This window comes from Periophthalmus magnuspinnatus, chromosome 24, assembly GCF_009829125.3.
Source record: "Periophthalmus magnuspinnatus isolate fPerMag1 chromosome 24, fPerMag1.2.pri, whole genome shotgun sequence".
In the NCBI taxonomy this organism is placed as follows: domain Eukaryota; kingdom Metazoa; phylum Chordata; class Actinopteri; order Gobiiformes; family Gobiidae; genus Periophthalmus; species Periophthalmus magnuspinnatus.
In genome coordinates this window covers 110,347-136,437 of record NC_047149.1, presented here as the reverse complement: position 1 = coordinate 136,437, position 26,091 = coordinate 110,347, and the positions used below count along the sequence as shown (strand labels likewise).

At 42.6% G+C, this 26,091-nt stretch overlaps 1 protein-coding gene across 3 annotated transcripts; it reads left to right on the top strand.

The window, feature by feature from the left end:
• On the top strand, positions 1-21,823 carry LOC117392398 (putative E3 ubiquitin-protein ligase UBR7). Of its 3 annotated transcripts, none has more exons than XM_055232092.1 (12): positions 1-159; positions 640-759; positions 1,895-2,028; positions 2,312-2,372; positions 2,742-2,837; positions 2,903-2,956; positions 8,141-8,246; positions 8,404-8,465; positions 15,847-16,035; positions 17,182-17,347; positions 17,425-17,486; positions 21,365-21,823. In XM_055232092.1, the coding sequence occupies exons 2-12, from the start codon at positions 640-642 to the stop codon at positions 21,452-21,454; spliced, it is 1,140 nt and encodes a 379-aa protein (XP_055088067.1). In that variant the 5' UTR covers positions 1-159; the 3' UTR covers positions 21,455-21,823. The 3 variants fall into 3 exon arrangements, with proteins under 3 accessions (XP_055088067.1, XP_055088068.1, XP_055088069.1); XM_055232093.1 differs by having other exon boundaries at positions 1-377; positions 21,365-21,590; XM_055232094.1 differs by lacking the exon at positions 1-159 and adding an exon at positions 305-314 and having other exon boundaries at positions 21,365-21,584.
• The last annotated feature ends 4,268 nt before the right edge of the window (positions 21,824-26,091 follow it).

The following is a 26,091-nucleotide window of genomic DNA, read 5'->3' as shown; positions in this document are numbered from 1 at the left end:
GGAAGTGGACGCTAGTATCTAAGCGGCTAAAAGCAAAGCTAACTGTGAACGGTTTGATTTTCCATTAAACGGGCGTTTTAACGGCCTTCAGGTGGGACTCAGCTCTGGGTCACTGTTGAACCGTGCCCGAACCGGACCGAACCCGGCCGCGCTGACCTGGTAAAGTCCATATACAAATTGTGGTATACTCGCTGTTTGTCCACAGACTTTAGTCGCGCGCTAAAACCGCACCGGAGCTACGACACAGGACGTTAACTCCGAGTGTTTAGGATCTAAATCAGCACTAAAACAAGTCAAAACCAGGACTAAAGCAGGTCTGAAACAGGACTAAAGCAGGACTAAACCAGGTCTGAACGAGGTCTGAACCAGGAAACCAGGTCTGAGTCTGGACTGTTTTATCTGTTTATTTTGATTAGGTACTGTTGTTTTTATTAATACTTGGGTCAGTTCTTAGACTGTATTAACGAGTACAGGCTATACTCTATATAGAGAGCATACAGTATATACAGGATAGTTTATGGGTCAGATCTTGGACTGTATAAACGAGGACAGTATATACAGTATATACAATACGGTCTATGGGTCAGACTTTTGCATTGATAAAGTATTGAATACTGATTATTGATCACATCTTCATAGATGGAGGGGGAGGAGCCTGTGGTGTCCCTGGTGGACGTTCTGGAGGAAGACGAGGAGCTGGAGGAAGAGGCCAGTGCAGTTTTAGGAGCCAGTGATGCAGAGCACTGCTCCTATAGCCAGGTATATAATCCAGGAATAAACCAGGACTGAGCACTGCTCCTACAGCCATGTATAAACCATGACTGAGCCAGGACTGAGCACTGCTTCTACAGCCAGGTATATAAATCAGGTCTAAACCATCGTTAACATCGCACATGTCCCAGTTTTAATCTGGTGTTAAACCTGGAACTAAACCAGAACTAGACTAACCAAGACTACACCAGGACCAAAGCAGGTCTACACCAGGTCTTAAACCAGGACCAAAGCAGGTGTAAACCAGGTCTAACACCAGGACCAAAGCAGGTGTAAACCAGGTCTAACACCAGGACCAAAGCAGGTGTAAACCAGGTCTAACACCAGGACCAAAGCAGGTGTAAACCAGGTCTAACACCAGGACCAAAGCAGGTGTAAACCAGGTCTAACACCAGGACCAAAGCAGGTGTAAACCAGGTCTAACACCAGGACCAAAGCAGGTGTAAACCAGGTCTAACACCAGGACCAAAGCAGGTGTAAACCAGGTCTAACACCAGGACCAAAGCAGGTGTAAACCAGGTCTAACACCAGGACCAAAGCAGGCCTAAACCAGGTCTAACACCAGGACCAAAGCAGGCCTAAACCAGGTCTAACACCAGGACCAAAGCAGGCCTAAACCAGGTCTAACACCAGGACCAAAGCACGTGTAAACCAGGTCTAACACCAGGACCAAAGCAGGTGTAAACCAGGTCTAACACCAGGACCAAAGCAGGTGTAAACCAGATGTAAAACCAGAACCAAAGCAGGCCTGAACCAGGTATAACACCAGGACCAAAGCAGATGTAAACCAGGTCTAACCAGGACCAAACCAGGTCTAAAACCAGTACCAGGTTTAAGACCTGGTTTTAAACTTGCTTTTAAACATGTTCAATAGTAAAAAAAAGTGTGGACCACCCTTAGACTGGACATGTGTGTGGAGAGATAAGGGCCTATCCTTTTAAAACAGCTCTGCCTTTACTCTGTAGTACTCTGTATTACTCTGTATTACAGTGTAGTGCTCTGCTGATAAGTACAGAGTTTCTCATGTTATTGATCAGTATTGATGACTACACAGAGCGTACACAGACATACTTGAATCTTTATATTTATGGTGTTTTCTTTGACCTTTGACCTTTCACCTCAGGGTTATGTGAAGCGTCAGGCGCTGTATGCCTGTGGCACCTGCTGTCCTCCAGGGGGTGCTGCAGCAGGAGTTTGTTTGGCCTGTTCATACAAATGTCATGAAGGACATCAGCTCTACGAGCTGTACACAAAGAGGTATGTACTAGTACTGCTACTGCAAATACCACTACTGCAAGCACCACTACTGCAAACACCACTACTGCAAACATTACTACTGCTGCTACTGCAAATACAACTACTGCTGCTACTGCATACAAATGTCACAAAGGCCGCCAGCTGTTCAAGCTGTACACAAAGAGTACTGTACTACTGCAAATACTACAGTGACTACAACAGTGAAACCTAGTGCAAATACAGTAGTAGTCGTCATAGTCGTAGTAGTAGGTGATTCCTGTGAAGTAAAAATGTTGTATTTCAGGAACTTTCGCTGCGACTGTGGAAACTCCAAGTTTAAAGATGTCACCTGCAAACTTAACCCTGTGAGTACTAGTACTGGACTCTCTCTGGACTCTCTCTGGACGGCCTCTGTACTGTCTCTGGACTCTCCCTCTGAACTGTCTTTAGACATTCTCTGGACTCACTCTCTCTGGACTCTTTGGACTGTCTCTGGATAGTGTCTGGGCTCTGTCTCTGGACTCTGTCTCTGGACTCTTTCTGGACATTGTCTGGTCTCTGGACTGTCTCTGGTCTCTCTCTGGACTCTCTCTGGACTCTTTCTCTCTCTTTTTTTAAAAACCCATGTAAATAAATGGACACTCTTAGGGTCTTAGAAAATTTGGATTTATCTTGAGTTTTGTCACTTTAAAACATGGGCCTAACACTACATCTCTCATGATCCTCTGTTTTAGGACAAAGAGGAAATGAACTCTGAGAACAAATACAGCCACAACTTCTTTGGACTTTACTGCACCTGTAGCAGACCCTACCCTGACCCAGAGGACGAGGTGAGGACTGGACTGGACCAGGACTGGACTGGGACTGAAATGACTCTGTTGTATAAATGTTGCAGGTGGAGGACCAGATGATCCAGTGTGTGGTGTGTGAGGACTGGCTCCATGGACGGGTTAGTGCTTCTAAATACAGAACAGTCCTGCAGTGTTAGTCCTGCTTTAATCTGGCTTTAGTCATGCTTTAAAATGGGGGGGACTGAGGAGTTGTCAACAGTGATGATGAAGCTGCTAGATTTGAAAGGGTGAAGAGGGCCTCGGTTTTATCACTGTTAAGTTTGAGGAAGTTGAGGGAGAACCAGGATGTAAGATGTGCAGTTGACAGATTTAAACGTTGACTTTTGCTAGTTCTTGTAAATGTTTTCTCACAGCATCAGTGTTTTGCTTAATCTGATGTTTCTGTTCGGCCAAAATTGAGGTCATTCTTGGCAGACACATCTGGTATGCTGTTGAGCTTTGATATTAATTGTTCTTTCCACTGTGGTGTCAAAGGGGAGTCTCTGAAAGTTGTATTGCAACTGAGTCCTTGATGGTTGGTGTGGATTTTTGACATTGTGTTCTTTGCTGATGATTGTTTGAAATGAGCTATCTCTGGTATGACTGCTTGTACTGGAAGGATGATTGTGTGCTTTGACTCATTGGTAACCACAACTGGCAGCTGATAAGGCCAGTGTTCAGGTAAGTCAATAAGACGGCTTTTGACCAATAGACCACCAAGAAGAGCACTAGAAGATGGGTGCTCAATAATTGCAGCTTTTTCTTTTTGCAAGAGCTGTGTAGCAAATTGGCCCCGTTTGGCCAGGCAAGATGGTGTCTGACTGGTCGGAGTGCGATGTTAGAAAGGCTGGCTGATTGTTTGAATTATGAGCATGTCTGTTCTGCAGGATTTTCAGGGCAGCTTGATTTGACATTTGATATTGGCGCTGTAGGGTCTGTTTCTTCAAGTCTTTCAGTTCATCACTTGTACTTGAGTTTGCACTGGCATTGGTGTAGGAACAGGCACTTTGAGACTGAAGACTGACTCTTCGTTTTGAGGAAACCAATGTTTTTTCATGAAAGATTCTTTGAGTATTTGCCAATCTTTTTCAGTTCTCAATGACACCAGTAGTTCTGAAAACGTTGGTGGATTATTTTTCTTTAGTTCAACTTGCAATTTTGTTATAACGGAATTATCCCAGCTTTCACAACAGATTTGTATGAGTAAGTATGTGTCTTTATCTGCTGCTTGAATTACACCTCTTTTAACTACTGTGCTGAGTGTGAGATGCAACTGTTGAAGATAAGATGTGGGCTGTTCTCTGGGATTTTGGGGTGTCTTTAGACATTGAGCAAAGCGCTCCTCCTCATATGCAGACCCACATGGAGTAGAAATGCAGGTAATGTCTCAGGCCTAAATCCTTTGATCAGATCTGCAGCAAGTGACCATAACTTTTCCATAATATGACAAGTAACGTGCAAGGCTGAAAGGCTGGGGTCAGCGAGTAATAGTTCAGTCTGAGTTCTCCATGCATCATAATCCATTTCATTACTTGGTTTAGGTATCTTTCCTGAAATGAATAGCTCGGTCTTGTTTGTGCCCCTCGCTGGGAAGATGGTCGATGAAGTGGAATTGTTTGAGGTTCAGATGGCACTATACTAAACAATGGCTGGATTGTGAATAGCATGTCATCTGTCTCCTCTTCTCTTCCATCGCCTCCATCATCATTACCATTAATATCATCATCAGCATCATCAGCATTGCCGTTATCATTGCTTGCTCCAACCTGCTTCAAATGGCTGCCAATTTGATCCATCACTGACTTTAGGACATCTTCAAAGCATTTGCCAGGGCGATCTGCTATGCGCTTGAGGTCAATGAGATCAGTTTCAGGGGATGTAGTGCTGCCACTCCCAGACTCAAAGAATATAACATGGAATGTTACGTTACGCTGATAGAGAGAAATGTGAGTATATGGCAACACTAGGTCTAATGAAGGTGTTGCAGAATCATCTGTAAACTCAATGACCTAAGTTTTTATAAAACAAATTAGTCAGGTCATTAACATTCAAGCTACAATTTAAGGCAATCAACAATTTCGCTATCTATGGCAGTGTTAGTCACACCAATAACCAGAACAGATAATGTAACAATAACACCTGACTGAGTAATGAAATCGGCCATTATTTTTTTCAGAAAGTAAAGATGAATAGAAAAACAAAACGTCATTCACATACTATGGGTCTTGACTAGCTAGTGTTGTAGGCTAGGTGGACTGGCGACAAAAGGTAAGTAATGTTTCAGAAATGGATTCGGTAAGGAGCCGTAAGGTGAATGAAAAGCTGACACTAAATAAAGTTGATTATATGGATGGTATTTTGACAAGGGTTTCTATGTAATAGGGGTGCAATAATAATAATGGTCAATATTTATATTTAACAGATTGACACTTTGACACTGCCTGGTCAAAAAAAAAAGTTGCCACCTGGATTTAACTAATCAAATGGGTTGAGGTTGCTGCAGTTGATCAGGTCTAGGTTCAGCAACAGTATGTGCTCAGTCAGCTGACTACCTGAATATACTGAATGACCAGGTTATTCCATCAATGGATTTTTTTCTTCCCTGATGGCACAGGCATATTCCAAGATGACAAAGGATTCATTGGGCTCAAATTGTGAAAGAGTGGTTCAGGAGCATGAGACATCATTTTCATACATGGATTGGCCCTAACGGAGTCCAGACCTTAACCCCACTAAAAGTTTTGGGATGTGCTGGAGAAGGCCTTTCGTAGTGGTCAGACTCTACCATCATCAATGCAAGATCTTGGTGAAAAATTAATGCAGCACTGGATGGAAATAAATCTTGTGACATTGCAGAAGCTTATTGAAACAGTGCCACAGAGAATGTGTGCCGTAATCAAAGCTAAAGGCGGTCCAACAAAATATTAGCGTGTGATCTTTTTTTGGTGGTGGCAACTTTTTTTTTGGCCAGGCAGTGTATGTGTATTTTAAAGTTCTTTTACTGGTTTTTAAATGTCTTAATGGTCTTGGGCCTTCTTATCTTACAGAACTGCTTTTATCCTATGAACCCTCGCGGCCCCTGCGCTCCTCCGGCAGCAGGCTCCTAGTCATTCCCAAAGTCAGGACACACACGCATGGAGAGGCCTCTTTCCAGTTTTATGGCCCCCCTCTATGGAACAGCCTGCCGGAGGACCTCAGGGCCGCAGAGAACATTCAGGTTTTTAAAAGCAGGCTCAAGACCCATCTTTTTAGCATAGCTTTTGATTAGTATTTATCATTTTAGTTTACTTCTCTATTTATTTAGTCTTATTTAGGCTGGCTAGCGTGTTTATGTTTTACTTATGTTTTATTTACTTGTTTAGTTTTGACTTATTTTATTATTTATTGATTATTTTATTATTTATTGATTATTTATTTTATTATTTATTGACTTATTTATTAGTTTTGACTTATTTTATTATTTTTAATCATTTTAGATTTGCCAGTGTTTCCTCTGAGGAGCCCTCTGCACCGGGAGCTGTGGTTGGCTGTGGCTGCTGGGCCCTGGCTCGTGGGCCCTGGAGGTTTGGTCTTGACCTCATCTCTTCTCTGGGCCCTGGGCTGGTGTCCTGTGGCTGTGGGTGACCCTGTTCCTGGTGCAGATGGTTCCTCTGGTGGCGCTCTCTCTCATCTGGTTCATCTTTATCCAGCCTGTTCCACTTAAACATATTTTAAATGAAACCGAGGTATTTTAACATGTGTTGAGGTGGGGGGTGGGAGTGTGTGTTGGGGTGGGGGGTTGTTTGGTTATGATTATTGATGTGTTGGGGTTGGGTTGTTGGGCTGTCAGGTGGCTGGGTGGGTTTGGTGGGTGGGACTGATTTTAATGCTTTGTAAAGCACTTTGTGTTACTTTTTTTGTATGAAAAGTGCTATATAAATAAAGTTTGATTTGATTTGATTACAAATAATCTAGATATATCAATCAATTGAATGAGAACCAAACAAAAATAAACAACATCATTTCAGTATGAATCAATCCCATCAAATCACAGAATGTTCATTTGAATGTTTAGTCCATGTGTGTAGGTGTTATATTATATTTACAATTAGTGTGAATTGCAAAAACATCAAAATATTATCAATAAATTGTCAATTTGATAATATTAATTTCACATATCAAAACAAATCATAGTCCACCTTTAAGTTAGCAAACTTTTTTAAGGATAATCATTGACATGCATCTAAATTCATTGACAATAGTTGTGCAAGAACAAAAAACAAATTATGTAGGTACATTCATTGACAAAATCATTATGGTCGCCAAATTACTCACACTAAATATCAAAAATGGACATCAAAACATGTGTAAAAGACATAACCTAAAGGTTTAGCCTATAATTCGGTAGCCATAAAACTTTGATTGGGATGGTATTTAATTAAACGGGTGCAAAATAGTTAGTCACAGCACTTGTGGCACATGCTAGTAGTAGCACAGTTAGCCACTAGCTCTATAGAGTACTGTATTACAACAACTTAGCATAGTGATAGAGCGGCACTTCAAACTCAAACAAGAGCGGTTTAAAATGATAGAATAACTTACAGCTGAGCCGAGGGTTAAATGCTTTGTATGAAAGCAGACTAGACGTGGACTTAGTGGTCACATAATGAGCAAGCCAACTCCAGAGGGCGAACAACACGACAGCCACAGTGAGCAGCAGCGGGAGAGCACCAGAAGCGTAATACGTAATATTGGGCACACGTAATATTGGGCTCACCGATGCAGGAACAGGAGGTGGGGCAATTTAGGTCATATAGGCTACATATGGGCAAGGAGGAGAAGGTATATGTTAAATAAGAGTGGACTGAGAACCAAGCCTTGGGGATCACCAGAGGAGAGTAGTTGGATTTGAATTGAATGAATAGTTGGTGATGTGATAGATCAGATTTGAACCAGTTTATAGTGTTTTTGATGCCAAGTGGAATATTGTGACTGTGTCAAATGCTGTAGTTAAATCAAGCAGGATGAGAGTAGCAAGTAGGAATGAGCTGCTATGAGAAGATTGCTGACCAGTGTTGTGTCTGTGCTGTGGTCTGAAACTGGAAAAGAATTTATTGTGAAAGGTGAGTGTGAATAATTTTAGAAACCTGGTAGGTAGTAGTAGAGGTAGTAGGACATGAGGAGCGCAGAGGGATGTGAGTAAGCATAGGACACACTGTAGAGAATGAGACAAGCAGGTTTACCTTTTTTCAAAATCAAATAAAAATGATCAATAAAGGACCTGGCCCTGCCCTGACCTGGCCCTGTCCTGGTTCTGTCTGTAGCACCTGGGCGCTCCAGTCCCAGACTCTGTGGAGCTACAAGAGTTGATCTGTGAGTCCTGCATGAACCACCACCAGTTCCTCTGGACCTATGCTGCCCACATCTCAGGCAAGTCCTCTTTAGTCCTACTTTAGTCCTACTTTAGACCTACTTTAGATCTGCTTCAGACCTGCTTAAGACCCGCTTTAGTCCCGCGTTAGTCCCGCTTTAGTCCCGCTTTAGTCCCGCTTTAGTCCTGGTCTAACCGTGCTGAATTTCATTTCAGACCCTGCTGTTAAACCTGATCCGGATCAGACAAAAGCAGCTTCGGAGGATCCCAAACAGGAGGTGGGTCTCACTCTTAGTCCTAAAGGCTGTTTTTTTAGTCCAGTGTCAGGCCCCACTCAGCTGAGAGCTGATATCTTGACACAGACCTGAACCAGATGAGCTTCTGCGGAGCTCATCAGGGCCCAGGTGCATCATGGGAATTCAAACCATTAATCTAGATTAAGTATTGATTATTTACGTACTGTGACAATAAACACAGTAGGCTCATATGTGACATATCTGTGCCAAGCTGTGTCCATATAGTCTATAATCCGGAGCCAGGTCGTGGGGACAGCAGACTAAGCAGGGACTCCCAGATTTCCCTCACACCAGACACTTTCTCCAGCTCCTCCTGTGAGACCCAAGGCGCTTCCAGGCCAGCTGAGAGTCATAGTCCCTCTTGCATGTCCTGGGTCTACCATGCGGCCTCCTCCTGGGGGGACATGCAGAAAACCTCCCCTGGGAGGTGTCCAGGAGAAGCAGCAGCTCTACTCCGAGCTCCTCCTGTGTTCAATTCTCACCTCATCTCTAAGGGAGCACCCAGCCACCCTGCAGAGGAAACTCCTTCAATCGCTTTTATCTGCCATCTTGTCCTTTGGTCATTACCCAAAGATCATGACCATAGGCAATATTTGTATAGAACAATTTGTATACAAAGTGCTTAACAGAATAAGAAAGACATTAAAATGACAATACAACAAATCAAAACATAATCACAAATAATCATCATGAAATGAACACTAAAGGAGGAAGAATAAAAACATTTCAGTCATATGCACAGCTAAACAGAACAGTTTTGAGCCTGGATTTAAGCATTGTCACAGTAGAGACCTGTCTCACATCTTCAGGAAGACAGTTCCAGGTTTAAGCTACATAAAACTGAAATGCTGATTCCCCATGTTTAGTCCTGACTCTGGGCACCAGCAGGAGGCCAATCCGTGAAATCCTCAGAGTGTGAGATGGTTCATATGGCACTAACATGTCAGAGATGTACTTTGGTGCTAAGTAGTGATGGGCGAATGGAGCCGCGTGAAGCATTGACACCTCAGTAGCAATATTGTCTCAAATGGTTGGATGTGTCTGAGGCCTTGGAGAAACACTGACCTCTAGTGGACAAATTTAACCATTGCAAACCAGCACACAACCCATGATTTGGGAACCCAAAACTCTATTTTCTATTTTATTAGAAGTCATAAATAGTATATATTCTATTTTGAACATTAAAAAGACACATACAACAATTTATATATCACATGTTTTAATAAGAAATAGATGTTTTTCCACAGTTGAAGGCTTTAGTGTACATCTTTGGCTTACTAACTCACCAGCTTTGGAAAAAATTCTCTCACATGGAACAGAGGATGCCGGTAAACAAAGATATTTTTCTCCACCGATTAGGATATTGTATTTTATGTGATTCCCAGTATTTTAAGGGGTCCTCGCATCTGGAAATATGTTGTTCCTTCAAGTATCTAGAAAGCAAGATAGAAAAGCATAGAATATGTAAACCATATATAACCTTGCTGAATAGCACAAGTGTCAGCTGAAACACTACCTGAAATTCTTCAGTGGCACTGTCAGATGCAGGGCTGGTTTGCTGAGCAACGACATGGCTATCCAGTAAAGCCCACAGATTGTCATTGTCACTTGGGGCTGCAGAGGGCTGTGGTTGAACTTCACCCTGAGTCCTGAGTTCAATCAAGCTGGCACATTCCCGTGACAGTCTCTCAACAGCAGCCTGTGCATTGGATGGGCTGCCAAATGCAACTTCTTTGAAACGTGGTTCCAGTATAGTTGCAAACAACAGGGAGGTGACTTTCTCCAAGCTGCTCATTTTCTCTTTTAGATTTTTTTTTTAGGTGGGCTAGTGTAGCTCCAATACCATCATCCATTTGGGTACACTCAACAGTAATTACATGAGTTAACATTTTTGTAATGGGTATGATTTTAGACCCCGATACTTCTGGTATCCCCAGACAGCTCCACTGTTGCTTGGTTTAATGGCCTCAACACCTTTAAGTACCGGTTTATTTCATCATAATCCTCAGCGCTAAATGATGTTAAGTTGGACGTTGATGTCAGGAATGCAAGGGCAGCGCCTAGTGGTTCCCTCTGCTCATACATCCTTTGAAATATGGCAAAGGTGCTATTCCACCTGGTTTCTACCTCCTGGACCAGCTTCAACTGTGGCATGCCCATGTTGGATTGCGTGATAGCCAGCTTCTCCTTTCACAGTCACTGATTGCTACTTCTGCGCTATTGATGTGACTGGGATCAACAGAAAAAACCGAAGCAGCCTCAAGTATCCTGATCTTGAGTCAGCACGTTGTCTTCTACGAATTTTCGAAAATTAAATTTGAAGAGGGAGCTAGGGAGCCATTTTGTGAGAGAGTGCCTTGATTTGCATATCATTGCGTTCAGCTCACAAATGTGCATAAATGCTGCATTAGTGTTTTCCCAACAAAAAATGTGTGAGAAGTATTTTATTGAAATATTTCAAAAATTGTGATTTTTGTTGAAAATTCGCCCTGACCACACCCAAAGTTGTAATCAAAATATAATTGATAATTTTTATTCACACATGGGTTTAGTGGGATTTGACCAAATTTGAAGTGGTTTTAATGCAAACTGTGTGAGGAGATGTCCTGAATTTGAGGATGTGCACTTTTGTCATTCCCGGGTTTGATCCAATATGGCCGACTTCCTGTACATTTTAGGGTGGGGCCATAATATCATTTTTGTCATGTCCCAACATGTACAATTTTTTATGTGAGTTTCAGATTTTTACGTTGACTTTTTTCTGAGTCGGACTCCCATTGGCCCCATGAAAATCAAAGTTTGAGGTGGTGCTACGGTCGTCGAGTTCAAATTTTTGACACCACTCACTGCCATGTCGAGTCGTGTTTACTACTTGATTTTTGCCATTTTCCATTCTCCGGACGCGGTTTTAATGAGTCCCTCGCCGGGACGTTGTCCCAGGCTCAGGCCTAATAATAATAAGAAGAAGAAGAAGAAGAAGAATGCCCCTTGCCACTCACTTCGTGAGCGACGAGGGCTAGTAATGATGATTTAAAATAATATGTAAAGAGTAATATAAATAGCATGCTATAAATAAGAAAATTGGTTACCTTGTTAGGTGGAATTAGATCAAAGTGATCCCAAACCATGGATCGCTTTTTTCCCACTTGTAGATGCCATCGAAAATAAAACAAATGCCAAAAGTCGCCAAAAGTCATCAAAATTGTCACACAATACTCCTCACTACCCAACATTTCTAAGAAATATTGGTGCATCTTTTATACTGTAGCAGTTTAGTGCTTGTCAAACCATGGAAGTGCACTGAACACTCTGAAGCACTCTGAACCAATCGCAGAGTGGAACATTCGCTGAGCCAATTAAATGCTTCGATACACTGAAGTGATTGACACACAGAGCGAAGCAGTAGGGGGAGGGACCGACACTTCGACACTTTGGTCACGTGAGCAGCTGCTGCGAGACAAGCTCCAAGGCAGTGCTTCGGAGCAATTTGTTTCAGAAAGAACGAGATGTGCTCTGGAGCTCCGTCTTATTTGCCCATCACTAGTGCTAAGCCATGGAGAGACTTGTACACAAACAGAGCTGGGCTGCTTTAAAGTCTATTCTCTGAGTCACAGGAGCCAGTGCAGAGACCTGAGCACAGGACTTATGCGCTCATACTTCCTGGTTCTTGTCAGAACCCGAGCAGACGCGCTCTGGATGTATTACAGCTGTCCTAAGGCTCATTTGGAGAGGCCAGTGAGCATGCCGTTACAATAGTCTAACCTACTGGAGACAAATACTTGGATAAGTCTCTCCAAGTCTGGTTTTGACAGTATACCTTTGATTTTTGCAATTTTTTTAGATGATAAAAAGCTGCAGATGTTATTGATTTGATGTGGCTCTTAAAGTTCAAGTCTGAATCCATTATTACCCCTGTAAGGACTCCTTCAGCCTGACGGCATCCCTTACTTCTGGTGTTCACCACCAGGTTCGGGCTTGTCGAACCACCACAGACCTTATGATCCCAGCTAGAACATGTATCACTCAAACCCCATGTCTCCAGCCTTCCCCAGGATCTGGGAGAAGCTCTCCCGGAGGTGTGAGTTGAAGACCCAGCTGACAGATGTTCCCAAGAGATGAGTATGCTTGGGTCTCCCAGGTCTGCCCAGTTTCTTCCCTTGCCAGCGGATCCAACTCAACAGCAGGTGGTGGCCAGTTGGCAGCTTTGACCCTCTCTTCACCCAAGTGTCCAAACCACGCAGCCAGATGTCAGATGACACAACGGCAAAGTCGACCATCAACTTCCGTCCTAGAGAGTCCTGGTGCAACGTGCACTGATGAACACCCTTGTGCTTGAACTTGGTGTTCATTTTGCAGTCCAATAACAGCCGTTCTTCCAGATTACCCCTCTCCAAGTGTCACTGTAATTGCCCATGTGAGCATAACGTTTCCTCGGAGAACAACGAAGTCTCTGGTTGGTGTACTGTCTAGTACCCCTGCCAAGGACTCCAAGAAGGCTGGGTACTCTGCAGTGCTGTTCAGCCTGACACAACAGTGAGAGACCTCTCCCTGATGCGCAGGTGCAGGGACGTGACCCTCGTGACGTGACCCCTCTTCATAGGGGTGAACTCGAACACATGAACCTGAGCTGTGGGGCTATAAGCAAGCTGAGAATTAGAGAGTCCAGTCAGAGACCAATCTGTTCGTGGAGGTGAGGCCAATTATATTTTGTTGGTAACGGTCAATCTCCTGCCCCACGTTTCTCCTTCTGGCTGGGCCTAGTGGGGAAAGGTCTGTCCACTAGATGCTCGCTGACGAGCATCTAGGCCTCTTGATCTTACATTCGTCATAAGGGGCTTTGGAACCACTCTTCGTCTGACTCTTCCCCCAGGACCTCTTTGTCATGGTTAACTGTACCAGGGGCATGAAGCCCCGACAACATATTTCCCAGGATCATTTGGGGACACAAACCCCTCCACCACGTTAAGCTGGTGGTTCAAGGAGGGGATAGTTTTTTGACGAGGTGCATATACACAGCAGGTACACGTCATACGCAACACCGCTTTCTGATAAATCTGGGAGCTGTGCAGCACATCCACGTAGATTTGACACTGGACCGTAAACCAGCATTTACTTCTGCAGTTGTTCGAAGGAGACACATAAATGATAAAACAGGTGCACTGTTCATGGAAATAATACACTTTGAAAATGCCTCATATTCTAATGTTGATGATTTGTTGAACTCTGTAACTTCAAGTGTTTTGAATGATCTGGACACCATTGCCCCGATGAAAGTTAAAATAGTTAAAGATAAGCAGAAAGAGCCATGGAGGAATGATGACTTGGTCAGGGCACAGAAAAGGGAGGGCGGAAGGCCGAGCGGGAATGACGGAAGTCAAAGCTCCAGGTTCATTATGAGATTTACAGAGAAAAGATGCACATGTACAACCACAGATTATGTAGAACAAGGGAAAGGTATTTTTCTGACATTATTGGAAGTTGCAGTAACAATTCTCGTGTCCTGTTTGCAACAGTAAACAGATTAACAAACCCTCCAGCTCCGCTGCCATTAGAACTAATTTCCACATCTAAGTGCAATGAGTTTGCAGTATTTTTTAATGACAAAGTTCAGGGCATTAAAAATGCCATCAATTCCATGACGCAAACAACACCCCTGCAGACACCTAGACACTTTGCACCTGTAGCTGACTCACTTTGCACCTGTAGCTGACAAAACTGTCCAACTGTCCGGACGTCACCAGTCTGAGTTCATCTACATACTGGCTCGATGTGTTACCCACTAAATTTCTAATTTCTAAAGTCCACACTCAACAGTTTGCTATCACCACTTGCATAGTTAATATGTCACTTCAATCTGGAACATTCCCAAGAGCTTTGAAAACTGGCTATCAAGCCTGTCCTAAAGAAGAGCAGTCTTGATGCCACAATATTGAACAATTACTGACCAATCTCAAATCTGCCATTTTTAGGCAAAGTCCTCGAAAAAGTTGTTCCAACAGCTTATTAACTTCCTCCAAATTAACAACTCCTTTGATGTTTTCCAGTCAGGTTTTAGACCCCACTACAGCACTGAGACTGCTCTTATCAAGGTGACAAATGACATCCGCCTGAACACTGATGCAGGCAATATCTCAGTCTTGATCCTTTTAGATCTTAGTGCTGCCTTTGACACTGTCGATCATGGGATCCTCTTACAGAGACTAGAGGACTGAGTGGGCATCTCTGGTATGGCACTTAACTGGTTCAAGTCCTATCTAGAAAACGGGGAGTACTTTGTTGATATTGGAAAATGTGTCTCAGATAAAATGTCCCTGACCTGTGAGGTGCCCCAGGGGTCAATCCCGGGACCCCTGTTGTTCAATCTTTACATGTTGCCGTTAATACAAAGCAATAATGTGTCCTACCACAACTATGCAGATGACACTCAGATCACTGGCAGCAGGTGAATATGGACCAGTGGATTCACTCTGCCACTGCATCCAACAGATCAGTGCGTGGATGCAAAACAACATTCTTTAGCTAAACTCAGACAAGACTGAAGTCATAGTCTTTGGCCCACAGAAACATCAAGAAAGTATCAGCAGTCACCTCTCGGGGTGATAATGGACTCAGACTTGAACTTTAACAGCCACATCAAATCAATAAGCTTTTTACCATCTAACAAACATTGCAAAAATCAAAGGTATACTGTCAAAATCAGACTTAGAGTAGGTTAGACTACTGTAACGGCCTGCTCACTGGCCTCTCCAAACGAGCCTTAACAAAGCTGCAGTACATCCAGAACGCTGCTGCTCGGGTCCTGACTAGAACCAGGAAGTGTAAGCACATAAGTCCTGTGCTCAGGTCTCTGCACTGGCTTCCTGTAGCTCAAAGAATAGACTTTAAAGCAGCTCTGCTTCTGTACAAGTCTCTCCATGACCTAGCACCAAAGTACATATCTGACATGTTCATTCCATTTGAACCATCTCGCACTCAGATGACTTCACGAATTGGCCTCGTGCTGGTGCCCAGAGTCAGGACTAAACATCGGGAATCAGCATTTCAGTTTTCTGCAGCTAAAACATGGAACAGTCTTCCTGAAGATGTGAGACAGGCCTCTACTTTGACAATGTTGAAAACTAGGCTCAAAACAGTTCTGTTTAGCTGTGCATACGACTGAAAGGTTTTTATTCTGCACTCTTCTGTTTTAATGGTAATTTTATGATGATTAATTGTGATTATTTATGTTTTGATTTGTGTGATTTTAATGTCTTTCTTATTCTGTAAAGCACTTTGAATTACCTTGTGTATTGTGAATTGTACTACACAAACTTGCCTTGCCATGCCTTTAGTCCTGACTCCACAAATTATTGTTGTTTTTCAGCCTGATGCTGAGCCAAGCTGCAAACGGCCTCGCCACCAAGAAGATGGGGAGGGCCCGAAAGAGGAGGAGCCTAAAGGGGCATGTCGTCTGAAGGAGCTGCAGCTGATTGGTCAGAGCAGGAGTCAATCAGGAGCTACCTTCTGGCCCTCAGGCTGGAGGTCCAGCCTCTGCACATGCTCAGACTGCCAGGTACAACTCCCCCTCCGCTAGATATGTTACAATGTCTGAATCTTTCAACGATATTTCTATTTTTTGTTTGCTTGCTTTTATGCTTTAGGTATCAGATTAACCGTTAATATTTTACATTAACATACATGTTTTCAGTTCAGTCTGTGCTTCATGTAGCTGAATAAATATAAATGTGTTACGTTAACATGCTGTACTGCTCTTCAGCCCGTCGTTCTCTATTTTATTATTATTATAACTTTCCTTTAAAGATAAAATGTCTGCTCTTGGTCTCGGATTTTGTAAAATAAATTCCTTTTTCCTGCTTTGATCAGACTTAAGTTCTTAAGTTGTTTCTTCATGTGGTCTGCACTGAAATAGAGCAAGGATCATGATTTAAGTAGTTCTGCTAGTTGCTAGTAGCTGCTTGTTTTCTTTTTTTTTCCTTTTTTTTTGCTGCTGCACCAAAACAAAGACCTATTATATAAAATTAACCTTTCAAACAACTATAACATTATAGTTGTTTCCCCTCACCATTGACTCACCCAAAGTTGTATTCGTGCTTGTATTCATGTATTCATGCATGTTTAAATAATCTTTAATCGCTTATTTTCAAGACACCAGTCTACCCATTTTCACTATCACTGGCATACTCCCACTGCTCTTTGCTTACTTGCTTCTTCAGTTTTATTTTCCTTAATCAGTTATACTTGTAGGATTTGGCAACATAGTCTAGTTTTGCTATAAAAAATCAGCTTCTCACTAGTGTGATGTGCAGCTGTCAATAGGGGGTGGCAACAGCATGCAGCGCTATGTTGTGATGATGTTTACTGTGACTTCAGCTCCCATTGGACACCACAGTTTTCTAACGCGAAAGTCAGCAGAGTTGTTTTGTTTTATTAAGTTGTTTTAGATGAATATTGTTATTTAAAATGTTTAACATAATAAAATTATAACATAATGATCCATGGTAGTCATAGATTATATAGCGCACACAACAGGTCTTCTTGAAGCAGAGACTTGATTCAATATATTGCAATGTCCCACAATATTGTTCTGAGACTTTTGACAATAAGATATCACCATATTTAGATTTGTTACATCCCTACCCTTCACCTGCCTGCTCTCTGTGTCTGTTTTTTATATTGCTTTTTGGAATTGTTTTTGCAGAAGCTGCTGTTGAAGGCGGGGTCTCTCTTCCTATTAGATGAGGGAGACACAGTTCTGGCCTATGAGACAAAGGGAAAGAGCCTTGAAAGGACCAATCAGAGCGCAGACCCTCTGATGTCAGCTCTCGACCGACTGAACCGGGTCCAACAGCTAGAGCTTATCCATGGTAAGGTTCTGGTTCAGTTCTGGTTCATTCCCGGTTTAGTCTTGGTTTAGTCTTTTATAATTGTTATATTTTTTCAGAGTACAACGACCTGAAGACGGAGCTGAAGGATTTCCTGCAGAGATTCGCTTCAGAGGGGAAGGTCAGGCTGAGGCAAACTCAAACTCTAGCTCAAAGTATGACTCATTTTCATACACTGACAGATAAAAAAGTGGCCTAAGTGACTGTGACGTCACCCATTTGACTCCAGTCAAATCAAGCTCGTCAATGCTAGCGTTTATAGGTGCCAGTTTGGAGCAAAGTTCCGTATTTGGAATTCCGACTGGGAGTATCATAGCAACCTAAGAACCAATCTCAGGCTGTTCCCGCCCCTTCCTGCCAGCGCTGCTGGTTTAGCAGGGAGCAGGCGCTTGGCAATGCCGTCAATCAAATTTGTTGCTAATGCTAGCCGAAGCAACTTCAGGGAAAGAAGGTGCTTGATTTGTTTCTTATTAAAATTGATATCTTGAATTATGGCCAAAATAGTGAAAAAAAATATCAGGATCATGTACAGTGTGTTAAATACTTACATTTTAAGACCAATATGATGAGTCTGACAGCAGCAGTTACAGTGAGTCAATGGAGCCAGAAGTGTGCCCATGATCGCTTTCTTTTTGGAACTATGTCCATTTATATACAGTGTTTCCTCATTTATTGTGGGGTTTATGTTCTAAAAATAAACCACAATAGGCGAAATCCGTGAAGTAGAAAGCTTTATTTTTTACAATTATTATTTTATATATATATATTTTTTTTTTACGTTCGCCACACACAGAAATGTGAGAAAATGTTAATGCTTCTTGTTTACATTTCTCTCTTGTTTAGACACTCTCAAAGTTCAAACCTTTGTAGATTAAAAAAAAAAAAAGCATAGTATTATACAACCCCAATACCAATGAGGTTGGGACACAGTGTAAAACTTTAAAAAAATAAAATAAAATACAGAATACAATGACTTGCAAATCCTTTTCAACCTATATTGAACTGAATGAACTACAAATACATGATATTTAATGTTTAAACTGATTGACTGTTTTTATGCAAATATTCACAAATTTTCAATAAAGCTGGGACGGGCATTTTTATCACTGTTACATCCCCTTTCCTTTTGACAACAATAAGCATTTGGGAACAGAGGACACTAATTGTTGAAGCTTTGCAGGAGTAATCTTTTACCATTCTTGCTGAATGTACAACATCAGTTCCTCAGCACTGCAGAGTCTCCGTTGTATGGAGCTTCATAATGTTCCACACATTTTCAATGGGAGACAGGTCTGGACTGCAGGCAGGCCAGTCTAGCTACTGGCACTCTTTTACTACGAAGCCACACTGTTGTAACCCGTGCAGAATGTGGCTTGGTATTGTCTAGCTGAAATAAGCAGAGACGTCCCTGAAAAAGACATTGCTTTGATCAGATCCCGGACAAGCCCCCAATGTGTTACAAACCGTTTCCAGGGGAGAAAGGAAAGTAACGCATACATATAGTAATATATAATAGTAATATAATAAGTAGCTTCTTTTAATGTTGGAACAAGAAAGGATGTATAAACAAACTACAAAATAAAAGTCAACAAAAAGAGGCTCTAAGAGTACAAAATTTTAGATATGCTAAACACAAAAGATCAGTTTTCTCTGTTACAGGTTTTAAATCCAAAATTCACAAAAACACTCAATGTTCAAAGTCAATAAGTTGGCATGCCGGTCAGCAATCAAAATCAGGCAGCAAGGAGTGACAGGGGGCGTGTCCTTTTAACTGAAGCGGCCACAGGTGGAGGGCGACGATTGGCCGGGCCTTTGATTGTCCCTCCAATCACATGTAGAGTGGGGCTGTCAATCAACGCCAGCTGTGGGGCACACCAGGAGCGGCCAAGGGAGAGAGAAAGAGAGAGAGAGGGAAACGGAGAAACACACAATAGGAGGAGCTGGAGGCCAGGTGCCGTAACAGGCAGCATATTTTGCTCCAAAACCTGTATGTACCTTTCAGCATTAATGGTGCCTTCATAGATGTACAAGTTACCCATGTCATGGGCACTAACACAAGCCACAAATGCTGGCTTTTGAACTTTCCGGATGGTCCTTTTCCTCTTTGACCCGCAAGACACAACGTCCATGATTTCCAAAAACAATTTGAAATGTGGACTCATCAGACCACAGCACACTATTCCACTTTGTGTCAGTCCATCTCAGTTGAGCTCGGGCCTAGAAAAGCCGGCAGCGTTTCTGGGTGTTCAAAGGCTTGTGGGATCAAAGGTCTTCCAATGTTGGCATTCAATGTTGGTTTTCAGACTTGCCGCTTGCGTGCACAGATTTCTCCAGATTCTCTGAATCTTTTGATGATATTATGGAGCATGTTTCAGGCATCAAACTGAAAATGAGTGAATATTTGCGTAAAAACAATAACGTTTATTAGTTTGAACATTAAATATCATGTCTTTGTAGTTTATTCAGTTCAATGTAGGTTTTGCAAGGATGTGCAAATCATTGTATTCTGTATTTTTAATTTTTTTTATACAGTGTCCCAACTTCATTGGAATTGGGGTTGTAGAACGAAACAAACTACTGTACTGTAAATAAAAATGACAGCTTTTAGAAATACTATAACAAATTTAATTTTAATGATCAACCTACGAGGTTGGAAACATCAGACATGATTAATAATGACTCAGGCGTGTTTCGCAGTTTGTCTGACTGTGCCTCTTTGTCCTGGCGCTGCTCCACTGTAGTGTCTTTTTTCGAGTGAAGAACATAGTCTCCGTGCGGAGAAACACTTTTGACTCCAAAGCTTTTCTGAAATTTGTCAAACCAGCCCTTGCTGGCAATCAATGGGCTTGATATTGCGTGAAAGGGACTCGTTAATGGCCTGGGCTCCGCATCATCCTGCTCCTCACTGTCATGTCATCGCTGTCAGCAAAGGTTTCATAAAGCGTTTTAACTTTTGTGCAGATAATGGTATCCAGTGTAATGTTCTTTTTCCTGCAGTCACTGATCCACAAAGCTAAAACAGACTCCATCCTTACAATGGTCTTGTTCCGGGCAGTTACAACCCTTTTTGCATCCTTGTTAAAACGTATTGCTGCTGTCATCCTTATGTTATTTTTGTCCTTCTTTATGTGACAAACCAAAGATTCATATATGCTCTACAACCATGTAACTTCTACCTCAAATAAATCAAAGGGTACATAAATTTGGCTGAACGCATTCTGTACTGTACAGGAGACACAGCACATCCCTTAGCCAATCAGGACGAAGAACACAATGAACGTTCATATGATGTAAAAAAAAACAAACATGCAAAATTGCTCAAGAAAAAAATCTGCAAGACTGCGAAAGGTGAACCGCGATATAGCGAGGGACCACTGTATACAGTCTATGCTATTTTTATTTGAGCTGAGTGTTTCTCAAAGTATGGTGCCAGTCCTCAGGTCAAATATTAGAATGAGCCAAGTGTCCAAGATAAAACCTGCAAAGAGCCACTGTCAGATCTGTGGCAGCTTCCAAAGCCTGGGCACTTTGCCTTGGTAGTGTGCTCCTCCAAAGCCACTTCCTTCCCTCGAGTGTCCTTCCCTCGAGTGTCCTTCCCTCGAGTGTCCTTCCCTCAGGTGTCCCTCTTCCGAGTGTCCCTCTTCCGAGTGTCCCTCTTCCGAGTGTCCCTCTTCCGAGTGTCCCTCTTCCGAGTGTCCCTCCTCTGAATGTCATTCCTCAGCTCATGGAACAGGTCTTGGAGTGAAAAAAAAAAAAAATCTTGAATAATTTAAAGGAATGCACGATTAAAATTATGTGCAAACAAGCAACACCCCCATACTGATCCCCTCATAATTCACATCCCCATACTGTCTCCTCCATAATGCATCCCCCATACTGACCCTCTCCCCCATAATTAATAACGCTAGTTCAATGACAGAATAAAATGTAGTTCAGGGGCTACAGCATTTTACTCTGAACTTTAGAGTAATGATGATGTTATTGCTGATACTGTTACAGGTGGTGACTCCAGACGACATCCGTCAGTTTTTTGAGCAGCAGCAAAATCGGAAAAGACACCGCGCCAACGGTCAGCTGTACAGCGCCTGACCTGTGACCACTGATCTGTGACTCCTGACCCTGCCCCGACCCCACCCTTACCCTTGTCTGTGTTTACTTTCTGTCAGATCTAATGGAAATGTGATGAGTCTTTTTAAATAATTGAATAAACCTGTATTCTGGCGTCATGTCTGTGTGCCTGTATGTGTGTGCGTATGTCAAAGGTCATAGAAATGCTGCTCTGGCTTTTGTCACACAAACTAAAAAACTGAGACAAAAGATCTCGGGGATTTGACTTCTATGGGATGTGCAAGAGGGTATTTTACTTCTGTGGGGTATTAACTACAAACACATTGCATATTAACATGTTTTATGTTTTGAGTGAACAAAAAACAATAAAAGGGAACATAGCGGTAATGGTAAATATGTTAAGTTTTGCATTTCTTTTTGTATCATGTTGTCATATGGGAGCATGGATGATTTAGGCTTGTGGGCGGAGCCTTGTACAGGCTCCTACTGCTAACCGTATGGAGGGTTTGAATCGATTACTCAAACATGCATGGATGACATCTTGACCCTCTTCAGGCGTGTTTTTGATGAGAGAACCTTATAACATTGTAGAAAAATCCAAATGGGCAATATTTTGCAGAATACCCTCTTTATATGCAGGAAACCTTTTTTTTACTTTTCAAAATTTAAATCTTCAGTGAAAGTCCAACATTGAAGAGTTTGAAAGAGTCTCATCTGCAGAGAGGAGGGGCTTAACTGTGATGTCATTGGATCAGGTAAGGGGGCACGTGACGGACAGGTGTCTCAGGTGATTCCCGCTCCCTTCTCTGGTTTCATTCACAGCCATGGAAGGTAGATGTACCGCTTGTTATGAGAACGGCAAAAGAAAAAGAGAAAAGTGTATGAACGTGTGAGAAGAGCCTGTATGAATGTGTGAGAGGAGTGCATGAACGTGTGAGAGAAGAGTTTGTATGAACTTGTGTGAAGAGTGTATGAACATGTGAGGGAAGAGTCTGCAACATGTGAGATGAGTTTGTATGAACATGTGAGAGAAAAGAGTATGAACGTGTGTGAGAAGAGTCTTCGTGAATGTGTGAGGAGAGCATATGAGTGTCAGATGAGTCTGTATGAACATATGTGAGAAGAAGACGCAGTTCAAATCTGTCAACTGGACAAATCGTTGTAGGAGTGAAGACATTTCCCCCATGTTCTCATCCGGATCATCTGACGAACATCCTGGCTCCTCTTGTGGGCAACATGGAGCACCATATTGAGAACATAGCAGAATTTGTGAGCAAAATCAAGCATCTCCAATTTGATCTAGACGAGACCATGGTTTCATTTGATGTGACCTCTCTTTTCACTTGTATTCCGACATCAGTAGCGGTGAAGGCAGCAAAGAGGAGGCTTCTGCAAGATACTAAGTTAAAAGAGAGAATAAAACTGACACCGGACCAAATCTGCAAACTGCTGAAAATTTGTCTTAATACCACATATTTCCAGTTTAGGGGAAACTTCTACAGGCAAATCCACGGCTGTGCCATGGGATCACCAGTCTCTCCTAATATGGCTAAGTTATACATAGAACAGTTTCAACAGGAGGCTTTGGCCTCATTTCCAGGTACTCCACGCACACATTGGTATCGATATGTGGATGACAAGTGGACCAAAATCAAAATTCCGGATCTGGAGCCTTTTACTGTACATATTAATGCTGTGGATCCAAACATCAAGTTCACACGGGAAAAAGCCAAGGAGAACAAACTGGTCTTCTTAGCTTGTGCAGTAACAATAGAAGAGGACCGGCGACTCCGGGTAGAAGTCTTCAGAAAGCCTACACACACTGACCAATACCTGCTATTTGATTCACACCATCCACTGCAGCACAAACTCAGAGTGATCCATACACTACAACACAGAGCTCAAGTGGTGCCCACAAACACACAGGGAAAAGTGAAGGAGGAGCAACACGTGGAAAAAAGCCCTCTCTGCTTGTGGATATCCAAAATGGGCCTTCAATAGATCTGAGAGAGCTTAAAAACTGGACAACAGGGAATTTGAAGCCAGTGTTACCATTCCTTACACAGCGGGTGTGTCTGAAAAACTTCAGAGATTTTCAGACAGTATGAGATTTCTGTCTTTTTCAAACCCACAAACACTTTAAGATGAAAACTGGTTCACACAAAGGACAATACATAGCCATAAACAAAGTAATGTAGTCTACTCCATTCAGTGTAGTGAGCGTTGCATGAGAGAAACTAAACAGCTGCTCCATAAGAGGATGTACCAACACCAGCATGAGAGTTCCTCTGGACCCCAGTCCACCGTACATCTCCATCTCAAAGCCACTAACCACTCCTTTGAAGATAGTGAAGTTCAGATCTTAGTCAGAGAAAAGAAATGGTTTGAGAGGGGAGTTAAAGAAGCTGTTTTTGTTAGGAAAGAGAATCCTTCCTTAACCAGGAATGGGGGCCTGAGACATAATCTCTCCCCCATCTATAACTCCATCCTCAGACCCAGAACAATGAGAACAATAGCAGGGTCGTTAAGGGCTGATTAGGGTAGTTTCAGCTAAAACTGAAAACAATAGCTGTTTACAGTTTCAGTGTGGTTAGTCCCTCCCCTCAGATAGATATAAGGCAGTGGCCACCAGCATTCTGACCAGAACTGAAGAAGCAGCTTGGATGAGCAGTGAATTGTCTTCACTCCCACAACGATTTGTCCAGTTGACAGATTTAACTTCGTCTTTTGCTATGGATCAGACCTGGACGACTGAGGGTCTACACAGACACTGTGAGAAGAGTCTTTATAAAGTGGTAGTATGAGTCTGTATGAACGTGTGAGGTGAGCCTATGAATGTGTGAGATGAGTCTGTATGAACATTTGAGAAAAGAGTCTTTATGAACATGTGAGAGAAACCTAACCCAAGGACTAAAGAGACTAAATGAAACATTCATTCATAATAATATAAATATAGTAATATAAATATAATAATGTGAGGGGTTTCAGATCCAAAGAAGAACAAACTGAAGCTGAGACTCAAGATGGGCCGAAACAAAAGCAATGTCCAAGGTGAGACCCACAAAGATGAGACCAACATCGATCCTCTAGACCAGGCATGTCCAAATTATGGCCCAAGGGCAAAATGCTGATTTGGCTCAAATGACCAAAAGCAGTTCTTTTTACTGTTAATTTTGTTGAATTCTGCTATCTTAATTTAACTTGAATAATTCTGATGTAATGCAGACTTAACATATATGTTTCAAGTCCATTTCAATAAGTGGCATTGAATGAAAACTCCTCTCCTCTAAACCTGTTCAGATCCTCCTCTAGACCTGTTCAGATCCTCCTCTAGACCTGCTCAGATCCTCCTCTAGACCTGTTCAGATCCTCCTCTAGACCTGCTCAGATCCTCCTCTAGACCAGTTCAGATCGTCCTTTGTTTGTTTTTTTCCTGCAGCCTCTGTACACCCCCTTCCAGCTCCAGATCTGGACCCAAGCCTGGACCCTGGACTTGGTCTCAAGTCCAGGGGCCAGGCTTTAGTCCTCAAGGAGCAGAGGATGATGGAATCTGGACTTTCAAAGCAAGACCAGGACCAACTTCACACAGATCTGGAGAGACTATGGGTCCAAATAAGCATCCAAGTCAAAAAGATCTTCTCTGAGGACTTCAGTCCAGGTACTGGTTTAATCATGGTTTAGACCTGGTTTATTCCATCAAGTGACCCTCACGTCCCTCATGTCCTTCGTGTCCCTCATGTCATGTCCCTCATGTTCATCGTGTCCCTCATGCCACGTTCTTCATGTCATGTCTCTCGTGTTGTGCGTGTTGGGTCTCTCATGTCCGTCGTGTCCCTCATGTCATGTATCTCATTTCTTTCATGTTCCTCATGTCATGTCTGTCATATCATGTTCCTCATGTCTTTCATGTCCATCATGCCATCTCCCTTATGTCATTTTCCTCATGTTATATCCCTCATGTCCTTTGTATCCCTCATGTCAGGTTCCTCATGTCTGTCATGTCATATCCCTCATGCTATATCCCTCATCTTCCTCATGTCCTTCGTGTCTCTCATGTCATGTCCCTCATGTCTCCCTTGTCATGTCCCCTATGTCATGTTTCGTGTGCCCTTTGTGTCCCTCATGTCTTGTCCGTCATGTCGTGTTGCTCATGTCATGTCTGCGTATACTGCTGTGTGAATGTGTGTGTGAATGGGTGAGTGGTTCCTTGTTGTAAAGTGCTTTGAGTGCCTTGAAGGCAGAAAAGCGCTATAGAAAAATGTGACCATTTACCATTTACCATGTCTCACGTGTCACTCATGTCTCTCATGTTGTGTCCCCCATGTCATGTCCCTTATGTTGTCTCCTTCTTGTCACTTGTGTCCCTCATGTCGTGGTCCTCATGTAATGTCCCTCATGTCATGTCTCTCCTGTCATGTCCCTCATGTCATGTCTCGTGTCCCTCATGTCATATCTCGCGTGTCCCTGAAGTCCGTCATGTCATGTACCTCATGTCATGTCTTGCATGTCCCATATGACCCCAATGTTGTGTCCCTCATGTCACTTATGTCCCTAGTGTTTCTCATGTACTTCATGTCATGTCCCTCATGTCATGTCTCGCACATCCCTCATGTCATGTTCTTCATGTCCCTCCTGTCCCTTGTGTCCTTCGTGTCCCT